The sequence below is a fragment of the Phalaenopsis equestris genome, unplaced genomic scaffold, assembly GCF_001263595.1.
Source record: "Phalaenopsis equestris unplaced genomic scaffold, ASM126359v1 Scaffold000002, whole genome shotgun sequence".
Lineage (NCBI taxonomy): Eukaryota > Viridiplantae > Streptophyta > Magnoliopsida > Asparagales > Orchidaceae > Phalaenopsis > Phalaenopsis equestris.
The window spans coordinates 78,781,496-78,800,160 of NW_018164444.1; the positions used below are offsets into that span (position 1 = coordinate 78,781,496).

Genomic DNA, 18,665 nt, shown 5'->3' on the forward strand with positions numbered 1-18,665 from the left:
TCCCCATGAAACCGCCGTTATCCGCACCATGTACCGCGCGTGTAAGCCCCATGTAATCCCGATGTAAACTCCGTTGTCTGCGCCATGTACGGCGCTTGTAATCCCGGTGTACTCGCGATGTAACCTCCGCTGTCGACAAAGGATGTAATCCCGGTATACAATCCGCGGAAAAGCCATTGTAACCCGCGTGTACCATCTTTGTACAGCCGGTGGAACATTCCGAATGCGCGTGTACGCCGGATGTAATCCCGGTGTACTTCCGCGGTAAACCCGCCGTAAGACATCAGATGTACACTTGATGTACAACACGTGTAAAGCCAAAGTAACCTCCGCCAATTGTAACATGCGTGTAAACCGAATATAACGTCGTTGTAACCCGAATGTACCCTTCATGTACACCCGAAATGCGCTTGTAAGCCGATTGTAACGTCCATGTAACTCTGAGTTACGCATACTAGAGCGCGGGAATCACGGTATTTAAGCAGCTAGGGTTACTGTTCTATTGTTCTATGCCCATCAGGGAACGGCGGCTTACGGCGGCTTCGACAAGATTCGTGAACTTGAAGATGGAGTACGATTCCAAAGATTGGCAGTTCGTGTACGATGTTGAAGGAGATGCTGGGAGTTATCCTGCGAGGGAAAACGAAGAGGAAATTAAATTGGAGGGAGTTATCCTGCGGTGTTGCCTGACCGAGACGACCGCGTCTGGTCTCCGTTACAACTGCCGGTATGTTTACCTTCCCGGCCTGATGCTCAAAATTTAATTTTTCATTCCCTTATAATTAAATCATTTCAATTAAAATTCACACGATTTATGAATATTATTCATAATTATAATTATTTATCTACTGATTGCATTGGAGTTGATGCATCATCTAGATATTTTTATTTGATCATATGATATTTTTTTTATGAGCTGATAGCCTTCATGACATCAGAATTAGGTGATTTTAGATACATTGAATTTCTGTCATCACGATGCTCGAATTGATTATAAGCGTGTCAAATTTAAAGTTTGTTTGGCCATCTAATTAACAACTCAGAGCCTCCAAATAACTGTTCAATGGCTTGATCAAGACTTGATTGGACTCGCGTTGGGTCAAATTTGTTATCATTGAGTTTGACTAGTCGAGACTGTCAGTTCAACTGTTAAAATGTTGAAATCGGAGCTCTGGATAAATTTTAATTTGAATAAAAACATTTTCTGTTTATAAATGATTTGAAATTTTATATCATCTTGTAGGGAAGTTTACATAATTTTTATGTATTTACGTATTTTATACTCAAAATTTGATAAATTGTGTTATAAACTTATACATGAAAATGTGTATTTATTTTTAAAAATATAGTGAAGGATGATATTTTTAATGTGATGTTAAATATTTGAGTGATATGAATGTAAATATGAATGTTTAGATGTAAGATATGTAAATACATGAGAATTGTGTGATATGTATGTAAATGCCCATATCTTTTAATATCCTATTGAGCATAAAATCCTCACAAACGAAAATTATATTGTGCAAGTTAAATAATTAAATATATTAACTAAATACATTTTGAGTGCATTGAGTGAAAAAATAAATGTTAATTAATATGAATGAATAAACAATAATAAGCTTAGAAAATGGTTGTATCACTAAAGTAATATAGTATAACATATAAACTCTATTTGACAATATTAATCTATGAATTCTAATTTTTTTCCTTGCTAAGGAAAAAAGTTGTATACATTTTTTTTGTGGGACAAAAAAGAGGGTTAGGAGTGTTCTATAGAAAAAGTCATCGTTAAATAATATTTTATTGCATTTGGCTATAAGAGGCACCATCATTCTTTTAATCTAAAAAATTCTTATTGTAATTCTCCTAAATTAATCTATAGTTTATTATTTTTTATCCTCAAAGTTCTAATAAGTTTGGTTAAACCCTAATAAATATGCTTTAAGGAAGTAATCCATAAAATTTGAAACTTACCAACTAAGTATTCTTGATAAAAGTTTGGTGAGCATAAGATTAGAATACCTAGATAATATGTTAGATGGTTTAAGGTTTAGCCTTAGGACAAAATATTGGATAGTTTATTTGTCAAGGAATAAGATCTATCTATTCACTTAAGGTGATAACAGGGGCTACTTTAAAGACAGTCTAAAGCTTAAGTAATCGTGCTAAGATGGATATTATGATTTGGGTACCAAAATGGGAGATATATATTAAGAGACAACAAAATGTGAAAGAATGGTTAGCATTACATTATGGATAAGTATATTTTAAGATTCAACTATATAGGGTTATCATTCAAAAAAAAAAAATCATAATTTTAATGCTCTTGGTATTCCATTCATTTCTTTTTACTATATTATATTGAAATTTTTTTAAGGTGCCAATTTTTATTTTTGGAATTTTGTTATTATCGTTGATTTTAAGAGAATAAATGTTTATTGAGGAAAGTATCACCCAAGTGGCGATGCCTGCTTTCACCAACAGCTTTGTTGTCATTATGTTTATAGTAAGTGTTATCAATATTAAAGATCTAAATATGATGGAAACCAAATATTCTATCCCTGAAGATATTGTTCTTTACACTTTTCAAAGAAGGATGAGAGACCAAATAATAATCATAGGAAAAATTAATAAAGTCTAGCTACTTGCTTCAGTAATACTATGAGATGAGGTTAGATCTATCATTTGGTGATAAACTTAATAAATTATTAATGACTTTTACCCAGGCTTTTATTATCATGAGGGAAGCAAATTGTTTTTCATTAAATACAATGTTCCTAGGTTTGTATACTATTTTTTTAATTTTTATTATTGGATGGTTGGACGGTATCTATTTTTTATCTACAATAACTTCTGAGACAACGAGGATTGAAGGACCTCCATCTTCTATTAAATTTTATAAAAATACTTATTTTTTGGGTGAAGTTATAATAACAGTTCAAATTTATTTACCGTGAGTATGTTCTAGTGTCAACCACATTATTCTCAAGTGATTAAATATTTAAGCATATTTATAAAATTTATATGTTTTATTAAAACCTACTTTAGTATTTCTATTAAAATATATTCTTGAGCTATTTTTATATTTGAATTATTTTGTAAATAATTTACTAAGAAATAGTTGTGAAATACTTTGAAAGTCTATAACATGGAATTCTTAACTGTAATCTTTAAATTGTTTTTATAAATTTATTACAAACTTTGATTGTAAATTTTCTTAACTACATTATCAAGTATTAATATCATTATCGATTAAGAAGCCAAAAATGTTAGTTGTTACCGCTTCTAATTTTGAGCAATTACTCTTTTAAGTTGAATAACCTAGCATATAACATATGAAAGGATTAATAGGGGAGATATATATTTGATTCTATAAATATTTTTATAACTTAATTGATGAGCATGTTGAGCATAATACAGATCCATCAATTAATGATTAAGAACTTTTAAAGTTATTCGAAAATGTGGGGGAAGAGTAATTTAGTTATACCCTTTGTGAAATTCATACTCAAAGCTATTTTTAATATTGCACTTATTTTGTTTGAAGTATATACACTCTTGAACTGTGAGAGTTTCTGTTACATTGCTATAGTAATTGGTCAATACTTTCTTGAATATATTTGAAGTCTTAAGAACACATGTGAGGTAAAAATATATTAAAAGCATTATATATTGGATATATATACATAAATACATGTCTTAACAAATGCATGTAATTATAGAGAGAAAATTTTAATCAAAAGAAAATGCCATATTTATGGTTCATCAAGATATGTTATTAATCCAAAGATTAACATTCTAAAAAGAATAGGAACTCCAATATGGTAATAAAAAGATTTTCAAAATTTTTCATTATTTTATATACTTTGCAGATTATTTAAAATAAATAAATCAACAAAATAGATGATCAATCATGCTAAACACAAAAATAAAGATAACATATTGCAATAACAAGTTGCTGGAAAGCATTAAATTATTTGATTCTTCATACCTTAATTTTAGTTCAATCTCATAATTTTTAGGAAAAGATATGTTCAACCTTTTTAAGATTTAGATTAGTATATGCAGTATTTGGCTTATATTTTGATTACTTATAATGCACCTCATTGGATTAAAATAAAGCAAACATCTTTTATTCTATCAATGGTTAGGCAAGAAGAGAAAAATATAGGAAATGACATTGATATTTTATCTTCAACCAGTAATTCAAATGTTATGTGAATGATAACATGTAATCCAATGCTATGATACTACAATTGAACAAATTAATAATATGTATTTAGTATTCATATGAACAATTGATAATATTTTTGAATCTGGTATGTTATTTGAGTGGAGCAAAAATATAACTTTTATGTTTTTATTTTTCTCAAAATACATAATTTTTATAGTTATATAAAAATAATTTATTCTTCTTCATAAAATATCAAATTTGGCTAACAATAAGTAAAATATTTCATTGAGAGTATAATCATTTTAATAACAAAGAAGAAATCAAATATGCACTTAAGTGGATTTATTAAAGTTTTCTATCAGACAAAAAAAATTATAATGTTTTCTCAATAAAGTTAATAAAGCTAGATTCAAATCTCTAAAAGAGAATACTATACATTGATGACTAAATGAACAAGATTTTATGAAATTGAAAAAAGGAGCAATGTTTTTTATCTGCCTTACATGGAACACATCTTATTATTTCATAATTTGGATGTTATACATATAGACAATAATATTTGTGATAATTTTATTAAAAATTTATTTTATCTTGATAAATCTAAAGATAAATTATAAGCATTATAAGATTTGGCTAATAATAAAGTAAAAAAGCAAAGTATGTCTTCATATTTTAGAGAATGATAATTATGTGTTACTACTAGCATGTTTCATCATGTTAAAAAAAAAAGCTCATAATACGTGAAGTCTTAAAAAAATTAAAAAAATTGTATAAAATTATGCATCAAAGATTTTTAGGCACAAAAATATTATAAAATTGTATGCTAGAAAAATCAGAATGATCATGTTCTTAATGAAGATGTTTTACTATATGCACCAAGGCTTTGTGCATTATAAGAAAAAAATAAGACTTTAGTTGTGGGATATCATCATTTTTAAAATAAGATTATGTTATCACTTCAAGTGGGCTAGAAAGTTATAAAATAAAATAATAATAAGTTTATGTCAGCTGAATAGATACTTTCTCTCATCATTCCTTATGATTATGCTTTATTTACTTGTTAACTTGACATAGAAAGGTAAAATTGGTAGTCCTTTGTATTACATATGAATAAACTTAATTGAAATATATAATATATGATTATTTATTATTTATTATTTATTGATGTTTAATTGCATCATTATATGTTTAAAATTTTTATTTAAAAAAATACATAACATTGGTTAGACTATTGCATTTTTTAAGACAGAACTGCGGTTTAAATATATGTTAGATTTAAACCTATTTGTATTACATATAAATAAACCTACTTGAAATATATAATATATGATTATTTATTCTTTATTGATGTTTAATTGTATCATTATATGTTTAAAATTTTTATTAAAAAAAATACATAACATTGGTCAGACTATTGCATTTTTCAAGACAGAGCAACGATTTAAATATATTAGAGTTATCATTTGTTAAAATCATTGTGAAAATCACGAGACATAGCTCAATCAAGATGATTTACTATAAGTTTGCATGTATAAAGATGACCCTTATCATGCAACAGAAAATCAATTACAATGTTACACCCAAGTGCAATGTTTATCTACACACCATATACAGAAAGATTCATTGTATTCAGAATAAAACGCTCAAGGGAAATTGTCATTGGGACTTCTCGTCGATTCATTAATCTATCATGTTTGAAATATGTCATTGCACAGTATTTGGGATACTTCGTTACTCAGCAAAGTCCTTAGTTACTCAACAAAGTCCACCAACGATGGCGAGCAAGGAGCAGTCAATGGTGGTTGGCGACGACCAGCGGTGTTTGATGGTAGCTAGGGTGGTTGATGGTGCCTACCAGGCGATGGTCGAGTGGTCAGTGACTTTGGAGGCCAAAAGTTATCGTCATATCTTCTTTCTAAAACAACAATGGGATTAGGCTCGTCCTCTTCCTCTTTCCCCTCTCCTCTCTAGTGACGATAAGGGGTCTATTTAGAGCCCTTGGGAGGGGCATTTTCGTTCTTTGGCACATAACTCTCAGAGCCACCCGATCAAACTACGCTTTTAGGACAAGTAATATTTTGGTTGCCTTAAATCATCCATCTAACTTTAATTATTTGATCTCTTACCTTTTGAAAAAAATATCATTTTCCTTGACCTCAAATCATTGAAAAAAACTGATATACTTTACAAGTGAAACTATGATGAAATAACGATCACATCTACCTTTATTCGCACATACTTATAAAAAATTATGTAATATTTATTGTTCGCGTCATGAGAACTACATGAGAGACTTTCAATCCAACTATATTCACATCCAATCACATTTGGGCTTCCTCATCTGTCAGCTTGACTTGATAAATTTGATTACATTTTAATAAAATTAATATTATTTATTTACTTCAAAGTCAAATCTATAATCCTCACCTTTACCGGTAATCTCACCGCAGGTGACGCCGCACCTTCTCCATCATCCTCCTCGCTAAGAAATCCACCCCTTAAAGTTCTTCCATCCGTCAATCCCAAACACAAAATCTTTAATTCCAAATTCCCTCTCCTTCCATCTATGAACCATCAGACAAAAGCACGATCGGATCTCCGTTCCGATAATCCAACGGTTGTGGCTCCTCCGGCGAGACGGCTTCATCTCGACGGCGGCGACGGTCAGCCGCCATCGAGGGCGATACAGCTGACCGCGAACTCTCTCCGAGCGGCGGCGGCGCTGCTGACGTTCGTGGCGGCGATCGTGATGGGCACGGCGGCGCAGACGAAGAGGGTGGTGGTTATTGATGACGGCGGATCGCCGGTGACTCTCGCCGGAACGGCGAAGTCCCACTATTCTTCTGCCCTGGTGTAAGTTCCCGATTTCCGCCGCATTTGTTTTATTTTTTGACAGCTTTTATATATTGGCGTATGTTTATTTAATTTATTTTAAATATTATGTAATAGGATTTATCTAAAATTAAAAAAAAAAATGGAAGGTGAAAATATTTTATGTATTATAATTCTTGTTAAGTAATTATTATTTTTTAATTAAATTATATATTTTTTAAAAAAAATGTAATGTTAGCAAAATTTATTTAAATGATTGATAACCTCTTGTATTTGTGGGTTGTTATTTGGGTTTAAAATCCATTGATATTGGTTTGAATTGTGAAATCTTGTCCTCCACGTGCCATTCATCAATCAGTGTCTATCCTTGCAACCTCCCTTCACAAATTTCTTGTCTCCTCCACTTTGCAATACTCTTATAAATGTCTTCTCTCATATAATACCTTGCTGCGAACTGTTATTTGCCATAACACTTTGACAACCCTATCTAAATTTTCTTCTAATGAGCTTATGTTTTGAATTTTTATTCTGTTGAATCCAAATTTGTCAGGTAGACCGTGCTCAAGGGATAAAGTGTTGGGACCGAGAAAATGAGATTGAGAGAGGGAGAGAAAGTGAGGGAGAGAGGAGTTGAGGAGGACTTGCCCCATTGGGGCGAATGGGGTGTTCCTGACCTAGTAGACCCATTTGATTCCATTAAAAATATAGGTTATATGTGGGGGGAACCAAAAACCCCTTTAAATGAAAAAGTTTTCTATTTATAGATGATATGATGGTCAAAAGTAAATTATAATATTGCTCTTGCTTTAAAGAGGTTAGTACATAATATTTTGGGTATTTTAAGCTTCTTATTTGAGTCATTTGATTGTCTTAAGATCTGTACTACCATTTTTAAGTTTATATATATTCTATGTCGCTTGTCATCAATTTGTCGATGATAGCCCCCATTGAGTTGTCATTTGAACTCGTCTCCTTCACACATTTGCCAACCCTATTAATAACTTCCCCAATTGAGATAGAAATGACGAACCATTCAAATTAAGATTCAAAATACAATCAAATTGGGTTCCAACTAGGTTCGAACAATTTCAAATTAGAATAAGTTCAAATCAATTATAAATTCCTTATAAAAAAACTATGGAGCAATTTTCAAATACATTCCCTCATTTGCATAATTTTCTCTAAATTAGGCTTTGAGAAATATTTCTTCATATATATATATATATATTAAATTTCATTCTTATATAGTCTATCTATCCCTTGTCTCCTTTTTCATTTGTCTATCTTTGCTTTTCTATATTCATCTATGCGCTGCTTTGGATTTGAAGAGCTCAATATCTCTTCATATTTTTTTTTCCTGTGTCTATCACTACTTCATTTTCATAACTTTGATATATTCATCTTTTTATCTATGCTGCCATCTTTTTTGGTTGGCCTCTCTAGCTCTGTCTTTGTGCAATCTTATGTGTTTTTAAAGTTCACCTTGCAAATGCTCTCTTTTAGTGTCTTTGTTTGTTCGGTCTTCTTTATTCGTGAAGTTTAGACCTTGCACATGTTACGAGTGTGCATAGACGATACATAGGGAGGAAAAAAGGCAGCCAAAGCAATCATTGATCAACAAATAGAAGTTCAAACATGCTTACACAAACATGAAAAAATAGATAAAGGATATGACATAGGTTAAAGTAAATAAACAAGATGAAGCCTTGATTTTTCTAATAATGATAGTGCTATATTCTAATTAAACTCCCAACTCTTCGAGGTGAGAAGCATGCACATATCCCTTGATGAGTTGATGTCCATGGAGGAGGCAGCGACTACAAAATGTTTTTGTGTGTTTCTTTCAATTTCAAGATATATGGGCACAGTGGTCTTGAGTGGGGAGGTCAATACCAACCAACATGTTTATATTAATTCATCATTGTTTGTTGATCAGGCATATCGCTTATGCCTGTCAGGGAACCCTTTAGAAATGCAGGCTTATGAAAAAGTAAAAGTATGACCAACAAATAGAAGTTCAAACATGCTTACATAAGCATGAAAAAACAGATAAAGGATATGACATAGGATAAAGTAATAAATAAGATGAAGCCTTGATTTTTCTAATGTTGATAGTGCTATATTCTATTTAAACTCCCAACTCTTTGAGGAGAATTAAGCATGTGCATATTCCTTGATGAGTTGATGCCCATGGAGGAGGTGGCGACTACAAAATGTTTTTGTGTGTTTCTTTTGATTTCCAGAAATATGGGTACATTGGTCTGGAGAGTGTTGGAGAGGTCAATACCAACCACCATGTGCTTGTATATTAATAGATGATTGGGAAATTTTGTGGTAATAATGGTCATTGAATAATATTATAAATCACATGCAAGGGTTGGGACTGTGGATCTGACTTAGTAGTCACCAGTTTGGGTAGGGGAATAGGAATTATTGGAATTTGGAACACCTAAGCCTTTGTGCTTGAGAATGCCTCATCTTGGCTACCAATATTTAAACTTGAATATTGGATTAATAAAATATTAGAATAGTAGAAGATTGAATAGTAGAAAGATTGATAAGAGCGTGAATGAGGCTTGTATTTGTGATATGTGGGCTATCTGAAATATTGTTTTATTTAAGACTAATATTCTGCAGGCTCAAGCTACTTTGATTTATTCAAATTCATTAATTTGATTGCTTGAGTTAAAATGAAATTTAATTCAACTTGACCTATCTGGGATCGATATAATTTAATTTGAGTTGACTCAAAAAATTGATTGTAAATTCATTTATATAGTTATTTATTTATTTTATATTAAGGCTTAAAAACGTAAAATTAGGGATTTAGGCATTTTCTTTAAACAACGTGAGGCATAGGCCTCGAGGTCGATTAAGTTGATTCATTTTCATCTGAGTGTGTGCTAAATCCTCGCACAACGCTAAGACGATAATCCATTACTCTACCACCACGAATTTTCTAACACGCATCATATATATATATATATATATCTGTGAGTGTGGAGAGAAATCCTCCAATTGAGAAGTCAATAATAGTCTTTATTAAAAAAAAAATATTTATAGAAAATTTTACATTTAATAATTATTTTAATCACTAATATTAGTCATTGAAAAACCAAATTCATCCACTACACAAATAATCACACATAATTTAATTTATATATTATCTTTGTAATCACATTACATAATTAATTATGAAATATCGACCTTTATTCTCACTTATAAATGTGGGGTCACTGGTTGTGCATGCAAAATACTATCAAGTTTGCATCAACCAATTTCTCATAACATAAGAACTCAAGCATAATAGGGGCAATTATTCATTAGATATCATGCTAATAAAATACAACATGCACCTAAGTCCACTCGTATGCATTTTTCAAGTCAGTTCTAGAAGATGTTTTGTCTTTCCACTCAATTATAAAAGTATACAAATGAATTTGGATAAAGTTTGGGCAATTCTAGAGATGTTATGACAATGGATAACAAAAGATTCATAGCATATTAGAAGGTGAATTGCAAATCTTAGTCAATTATCTTAAAATTTGGAGACAAACACTCACTAAATTTAAAAAATTTTGTGCATCAAATACTTTTAATGGACTAATGATGTAATCAAGACTTTAATCAGTTAAAGTAAGTACCATTATCATCATCTATTCTCTAAAGCTATGAGTGCAAGTGAGTTAAGCCAAGCTCGAAACCAACTCAGCTTTAGCTTGGGCTTGACTTATTATTCCATTTTAAGTTTGAGCACTAGTTTAATTTTAGGAAAAGAAATAATAACAAATCAATTGCAAAGGGATAAAGAGAAGTAATAAATATTTTTAATTTTTTTTTATGTATTTAAACCTTAAATTTTACCACATTTTAAATTTATATTATATTAAAATTTTCTAAACAAGTTGACTAGCAAGCTGACAAGTCAAATGAAGCCTAGCTCTAACTTAATTCATTAACTCCTCGAGCATTACTCACGTGCCATTATTGAATTGAACTTGACTTTGCTCACTAGTCAGCTCAATTCAATCACACCCATATCTTGAGCTCGCAAGTTAATGACAACTTTCTATTCTATTTCCATCGGGGGTGAAGAGTTGATCAGATTTCATTTAACAAAGGAAGATGAAAGAAGTAATAAGATCTTTATGTAGAGCTAAATTAAGCTTTCAAATCATGGACAAACTTTTTTGCCCACTAGTCATCACTACCCAATGCTTTCATCTATTTTTCAAGTGCATGCAATCCTAGTCATCACTAACCACTCATAAAAAGATGTAAGCTTGAAGTTGGACCACTGTTCAAATGATTAATTGAATTTAAAATTTTCTAAATCTTCTACACAGTAAGAGCTATTAATGTAGGTAATGAAATTCATATTTTTCTAATAATTTTTTTTTAATTTATTGTTTTTAATTTGCAGATATTTCATAGTAATCAATGTGCTCGCGTTGCTCTACTCACTGGCAACCATAGCTCTCTATTATGCTTCAAAAAAGGCAATAATGGCTGGTGTATATTTGCCACTAACGATCACTGACTTGCTTACAATGATATTTCTTGTTTCATGTAACGGTGCAGCATCAGCAATAAGTGTTGTGGCTGAAAATGGAAACCGACATTTTGGATGGGATAAAATTTGTGTGTCGGTAAGCCGATATTGTGCGCAAGTAGCAGTTGCCATTGTTCTCTCCATGTTTGCAACAATGGCCTATGTAATCTTGGTTTTACTCACAATAGTTTCCTTACACAAGTAGTTATAGATTTATGGGGGGAGGGGGGAGGGGGGAGTGGAAAGTTTCCTTACACAAGTAGTTATAGATTTATGGGGGAGGGGGGAGTGGAGGAGTGGAAGGGTGGATAATAGTAGTTATCAAAAAGGTGTGATTATTTCTCTTTTTTGATTTAATGCAATGTGTGAAGTATATACAAAAGAAAAATTAATGATTGATACAATCTTATAGTTACCAATATGTTCTTATATTTATACAACTGCTTTGAATGAAATGTTCTTATCAAGATCTTCCAGGGTAGAAAGAAGATTGGAAGGGTTGTGCTATTTTAATTGATTTTAATTTCATTAAGTAGAAGATAAAATTTTAACAAAAGTTGGCTCTATCATATATATATATATATATATATATATATTTGCGTCCATATCATTCTAATCAAATAAAGAAAATGTGTACTAACAAATTTATGAATTTAAATGTCTAAGATTTGAATGTTATAGAAGAAATTATAGTTGTATTAAGATTTGAGTGCAGCAAAAAAAAATTAAATGACATGATGGAAAAATAAAAACGAGCAATGTTCTAAACTAAATGCAATATTTTATTTTTTTAAAGAAGAAATTATAGTTGTATTAAGATTTGCATGTTTTTTTTTTCTAATCTTATAACATAACATATGTTTTTAAGAATCGGATCAGACTGTTCATGACAGCCTGACTAAGAACGAAGGTAACACAATATTTGGCTTGGGAAGAGCTCAAAAGGCTCTGAAATAGTCCAATCAAGAAAAATCATATCCACCTCTAGAGTGAAAGAGATATTCTAGCCGTCCTTTCTACCCGGGACCCCGGGTAGAGGTCTAGTTGTTGGCTACCTTTTCAGCACAAATTATTTATTGTCTAACCTCGTCTTTAGTTTTCTCTTTCCTTCAGATCTCTTTGGAAAAGAAGATGCGTAGCAAAGAAGATGTTCGTTCTAAACCAAATTGACTCATCCCTAAAGACGAAAACTCGTTCGAATGATTCCAATATGAATCGGTCGTTCAAAAGTTCGGTCCAAGCTCAAAATCATTTATGCGCAGAATTACGATGCACTAGCCCTTTAAATTACAAAATGCAGAAAAGATCATGTATCAAAATTTTGATTTAAAATATTATTAAAAATAATAAAAAAAATGAAGTCCCTTCAATTAAAATATTTTTTATTGAATCAATTAAAATAAAGTTATTATATTAATTAAAATTAATTTTAATATTTATTATGGCAACGAAGGACGTCATCCTCCTATTCAATGGGCTGAACCTCTTCACCATGTTGACATAACATATTTACTACATTTTGATAAAATCCACATGAGAACATGATGAGGCTGCATCTGTTTACGTAAGAGAACGAATGACATGATAAGAGGTTTATATACTCTTTTTGCGTATTAACATGGTTAATTATTCCACATAATAAAGTGGAGTTCATTCTCAATTTTAGTTTTGATTGATTTGTGGCTTCATAAAAATAACAATTTAGTCCAACTTTCTACATCATCTGCTATGTCAGTTGTAAGTTCCCTCAAGTTGGGGGTTCGAATTCACCTCTGGCGACTCATGTCTTAAAGCGGTCGGTATTCGAGTGATTAGGTACATTAGGAGTGGTCGGGGACTCGTCTAATAGTCTCTAGTCATTCTTTTTAATATATATATATATATATATATTCATAGATTTTTAGTACAAGTCCATTCATGATTCATTCAAGAGTTTATAACATCAAATTCAAGTTCTTCATTTTAGATTTTTTTTTATCTTTTAGCATTTTCTTTTCTTCCAATTCCATGCATAGAATTTAAAATTTTAGCTTACAACCCTTCATGCTTTTCTGATTTCATTTGCAAAGTCACTGAAATTATTCATGTAATTTTAATTTGGATTTTGGTTTCTCTTTTACATTTTGAGAAATAAATTTTGATTTCTGATCAGATTTCTCAAAATTTGAAATTAAACATTTCGATTTTTACCATTTCTTTTTTACAGATTTTCAATGTTTCCATCATTAGCAAGTTAATATAAAATTAAGTTTACCACCAATCAAGATTTAATGGCAAATTAATTTGGCAGTACCACTTTGTTCAATCAATAGAAAAATTATTCCATACGGATACCGCATGCAAAGATGCATGCGGTGTCTGATCTACACCGTGATCTATGGTTAGAAAGTATTTCATTGGACCCCACTTTAATTTTTTTTATTTATTTTTTTTAAAATTTGATTACATCCTCACCGTAGATCACCGTGATCTACGGTGTATATCAAACACTGCATGCATCTCTGCATGCGTTGTCTGTATGCAATAATTTTTCCAATCAATAAGGGTTGAGATAATACTCCAAGGGCTTATTGAAACATATATTATGGTTTATGTTACTCAAATCTTGCATACCATAAAAAATATATACCTTTTCACTTTTCATGCACAGGAAAGATGATGTTGTGTGTTTATGTCTATATATCCGGCACAGGAAAGATGATGTTGTGTGTTTATGTCTATACATCCGTCCGTCCGTCCGTGCGTCCATAAAAATCAGAACAAACGGGAAGCTGAAGGCAGAAACAAGAAGAAGCTCAAGGTGGATGATAAATCAGAAGGAACCACAAACATATAAATTTATTAAAACCCAAATTTTTTTTTTTCTTTTTTTTTTTTTTTTAAAGAAAAGAAATCTACATACATCATCTTTGTACCATAAAAAAAAGGTAATCTATACAGATATCAAAATTGAACAAAGTTTTGAGCAATGCAGGAGCTTTGGTAATAAATAACAGAATAGTGAACCAATTTTATTTCATGAAAATTGCTTCTCCATCACATCAGCTTCTCTACAATTGTCGACATCATCGCTGGTCTGCAAGCTGATTCATAATTCCCTCACTGTTTGTTCCTCCATGACAGAAGCTTCTGGAAACATCTTAAAAGCTTCCACCAGGAGCTGCAGTCAAATAACTGGAAGACTTCAAGTGCACCATGTAACATTCTGAAGGCAGTCATGGCTAATTATCAATAGATCACATTGGTAAATATTTGGATGGACAAGAGTAGTTCAGTGGTAACCAGCAGGCGAACAGAAAAAATCATTAGGTATAATACAACATAGCTGAAACAAGCTCTCCCACCTCACAAGCTGGAAGTCCCTGGCAACAAAATAACACAATTATCACTTATTCACATGCCCATAAATATTTAGAGTTTACATAAAAAAATAGGTTTAATATGAGTTAGGGGTGTAACTAAGCCAGGCCGACTCATCAGCCGGCAAGGTTTAGGCTCGATAAATGGCTCATGAGTTGTGCTCCATGAGGTAGGAAGTTAGGCTCAAGCCAACCCCGACTTAACTCGTGAGGCAGCTCATTTAAAAAAAATATTAATATAAAATATACTCAAAATATAATAAAATTAAACTCTTTAAATTATTAAAAATATTTAAAAAGATATTTTATATTATATATTTAGTGATTTATAATTAATTATCTCCTAATGACTCATATATTTATCATTTTATTATAACACTAGTTATAAATTAATATTATTTTCTCTATTTCATAAAAGACGGCTCATGAGCCGGCTCGAATTTATAGACTGAAGCTCGAGCTCAAACTCAAACTCAAATTCCAGCAAAGGGTGCCCGAGCTCAACTCAACTCATTTACACCCCCTAATATCAGTTCTATGATTCATTTAGAAAAGCTTTTGAACTGCTCTCAGTTTTAGTGAAAGAAGTTTTTTCATTTTTTAGTCTGTTTGGTTGCCATACTTTCTCAGAAGGAATTATAAAACACCTTTTATAAGATAGCTCAAAAAAAAAAAAAAACAAAAAACAAAAAAAAACAAAACAAAAACTGAACCAAACAAAGCTTAAAGTGATGAGCCTACCTTTACAGCAGCCAGAAACCCTAAAATTATCATCTATTCTGGACTATGCGGTAATTCAGCACCAAATCTTCTGACTTTTTCCATATGTAGGCTTTAACAGTTGCGAGACTCATATCCGGTGATAAGACCTACATTAAGTAGAATTTTGGAAAAATGTATCAGAAATGATAATTAAAAGATAATTGAAAAATAAAGAAGAAATATAGAACAGATAAATATGCGAAGAAAATATATTGGGAAGAGAGATCTTTTTTCCTTGTTAGTTAAATGTGCTTGCCTGGTTGTTACAAAGAATCTCAATAGAAGGTTTTCTCTTCTGCCATAACTTCTGCCCTGCACGTAAGGAACTGTCACCGAGGGATGCAAGCTGGGATTGTCCGATGCCGGGAACCAGACCAAATTGTCCGTCCGAATTGCCACCGTCAAGCGGTTTATCAAGAACCATTTTCTCAAGGACATAGTTGACCACCTGCAAGGTAGTTTTCGATTAAGTTGGAACTGGTACATTATACATTTGATTGAGTTCTGAAAAAACTGTCTCATTGGTTAAAGGTGGAGGTTTCTAATACTTTACGATTCATCACTCAATATTCCCAAAAATAAAGTTGGTCCTATCTGAGTCAGTAGTATTCTATTACAATATAAATAGCTCCTTATACAAAGATCCAGTTGCTTTTAAGGGAAGCGGTCATTTTTATACTTGATGAATTAGTCCCTTATTTTACCTTCCAATTAGCATTTGGACCTTTAATCCTTCATCTCCAGATGATAAAGAAAATGTTGTATCTTTTAAACAATTACCCTAACAATGGCCCTTGTTCTCTCTTTTCTGAGCTGTTATAGGTCCTTTTTCATTTAGCCAATTACTCTTCCTGAACACTTTTTGCTACCTCCCATCAACTTATGCAAAGGTAGTTAAGGCCATGCATGTGTTAGGTCGGTAGAGCTGTGAATTTGGCTTGAAGATCAAATATCACTAAAAAATCAGAGAAAATTAAGCAAAACAACTTATAACCAAGCCCAAATTCCCTACTGTAGAATGCAGTAATGCAAATGTCTTCAGCAACAACAAGCAACTTCGTAAATTTACTAAAGCCGTGACAGTGCTCATGGTTAAACACAGAAGTCACTACCTTTTGTTTATATGGCTAGATGAAAGAGGATAATAGGATAATAGTTCTAATATTATATCAGTAAAAGCTGTTTTCATAAAATTAAATTAAGTTTCATCCTCTGAATAATGAGTATATAAAGCGAAGCATCAAGAACTTAGATTTAGCTTACTCGAAACCAAATAATTCCAGAAATCAACATCTTGTACGTAACCCTAAAATCTTTTATCTCAAAATCAATTTTAAGAAAACAAGACTTATCTTGAGCCCACAAACTAAAGAAACAATATCTGGAAGTTGACTTTCGAATTTACCTTCAAAAACATTAATAGTAATCACTCTCTGCTCCATGTGGTCGCTACTTGTCACACACATCTCTGCTCAAACTTGCAGCCACTGATACACTATTCATCCATCCCTGTGAGCATATTTAGCGCCTGTAGTTAGCTTTGTTGGCCACTGTGGCTTCTGATGTCTTCCGATGAGCCGCCAAGGCATGCAACCTGGAGTACCTTCCCCTTCAATAGTTGATTTTAACTCCGAGTAATTTTCCCCTATACTATATCCTAATCACTCTTATCATCATCGCAAGTAAGCTACTCCCGTTGGGTCTCACACTCTTCCATTCTGATTCCATCACTATCTTTCCCTTCAATGGTCTTGGGGTTCACATTGGTTCCTCAAGTTAGGCCACTATCTACGACTCCTATCGTCTCGAAGGCCATTTCGACTCCTTGGACATCATCAAATTATGTACCTCCAGCTTTTCATAAACTTAAATGCGAATGTTGTGGGTGGGTGACTTAGGTTTCTTTTCATTTTGATCAAATATAGGCTTCATTGAATCAAAAACAACCATAATCATATCAAGACAAACCTGCACTTACTTTTTTCAAAGGAGATCGCTAAGCATGCTTGATTGCTATTCTTATCTATTGTGAGAAAATTCTCTTTGGGTCATCCTAATTTGGATGACAATCGCAAATTACCATTAAACCAAAACATGATTAATGATTATTCTGTTGGGTTAATTAATCATCAACACATTACTAACTGACTATCGTCAATTGCAAACTTCACCAAACCATTCTCTAGACATATATACTATGCCTAGATTTTTATGATGCAAGCGCTTAAGTGGACCACTATTTTATCCGCCTATGCAACCTAGTTCACATATGTTTGGATGAAATCTTCCATATTTTAATTACACTTCTTCAACCAATCTACTTTATACTCCTCAGGGTCTATCTTTGAAAAACCTTTGCAAATGAATGTTGCTACTATTTGTCAACTGAGGACTTCGAAGGTTAGTGTTTTGATTGAGCTGTATGTTACCGAGCCAGTAAAAAATGAGAAATAGACTGGATTCAAGTCTTGTAATTACTGGTAGAAAGTAGTTGATGAAGACAACCTTAATATTACTTTAAATAAAAAATCCTTCTTCATAATTTCTCAGTTGTTTCAAGGCTCATCAAGATCTAAAAAAAATAAGAAACTCAAGTGCACGAAGAACATTCAAATGCTTAGACACTTCATACTCCCACAATAGTTTTAGCCTCCGTTATTAGATCAAACATTATTCAAAAGTTGGAACCAAATAACTTTCCATGGAAGCCCAAAACTATTTTGTCTGCCTATGCTAGCCCTATAAAAACGGCTTCTACGTCCTTTATGAGCAAGTCACTAGAACTTATTTGACAGACTTTCAAAAATTCCCTTCAACTTGCTATTAGTAAAGATATATGCCCTGCTGTAACGATTTAGATGACCATGATGCCCTGCTAAATAATGACTGTGATGGGAGCGCTATATATTTTATCAGGCTTCAGTTTCTATAGTGCTTCAAGCAAGCTAATCAAACACGGGGATTGGTTCAGCTGAACAGGCAGAGG

The 18,665-nt window shown here is 32.0% G+C and overlaps 2 protein-coding genes across 2 annotated transcripts in view; one reads left to right on the plus strand and one right to left on the minus strand.

Annotated features, from left to right (window-relative positions):
- Nucleotides 1-6,505: 6,505 nt before the first annotated feature.
- On the plus strand, nt 6,506-11,775 carry LOC110023824 (CASP-like protein 1E1). Its single transcript, XM_020723434.1, has 2 exons — nt 6,506-7,027; nt 11,430-11,775. Exons 1-2 carry the CDS (start codon nt 6,741-6,743, stop codon nt 11,761-11,763), a joined length of 621 nt encoding a protein of 206 aa, XP_020579093.1. The 5' UTR covers nt 6,506-6,740; the 3' UTR covers nt 11,764-11,775.
- A 2,854-nt stretch (nt 11,776-14,629) lies between these two features.
- Nucleotides 14,630-18,665, minus strand: part of LOC110023833 (WD repeat-containing protein 48) — a 79,499-nt gene continuing 75,463 nt past the window's right edge. Inside the window, exons 18-20 of the mRNA XM_020723446.1 lie at nt 15,936-16,127; nt 15,659-15,786; nt 14,630-14,920 (exon numbers count right to left, since the gene is read on the minus strand). Of these exons, the coding sequence (XP_020579105.1) occupies nt 15,688-15,786; nt 15,936-16,127 (291 nt within the window). The 3' untranslated portion in view covers nt 14,630-14,920; nt 15,659-15,687. The remainder of the gene's footprint in view (nt 14,921-15,658; nt 15,787-15,935; nt 16,128-18,665) is intronic.

Coding starts and splice junctions, on each gene's coding strand:
- LOC110023824 (XM_020723434.1), top strand. CDS start 6,741: ATGAACCATCAGACAAAAGCACGATCGGATCTCCGTTCCGATAATCCA. Junction 7,028..11,429: donor CACTATTCTTCTGCCCTGGT/GTAAGTTCCCGA, acceptor TTTAATTTGCAG/ATATTTCATAGTAATCAATG.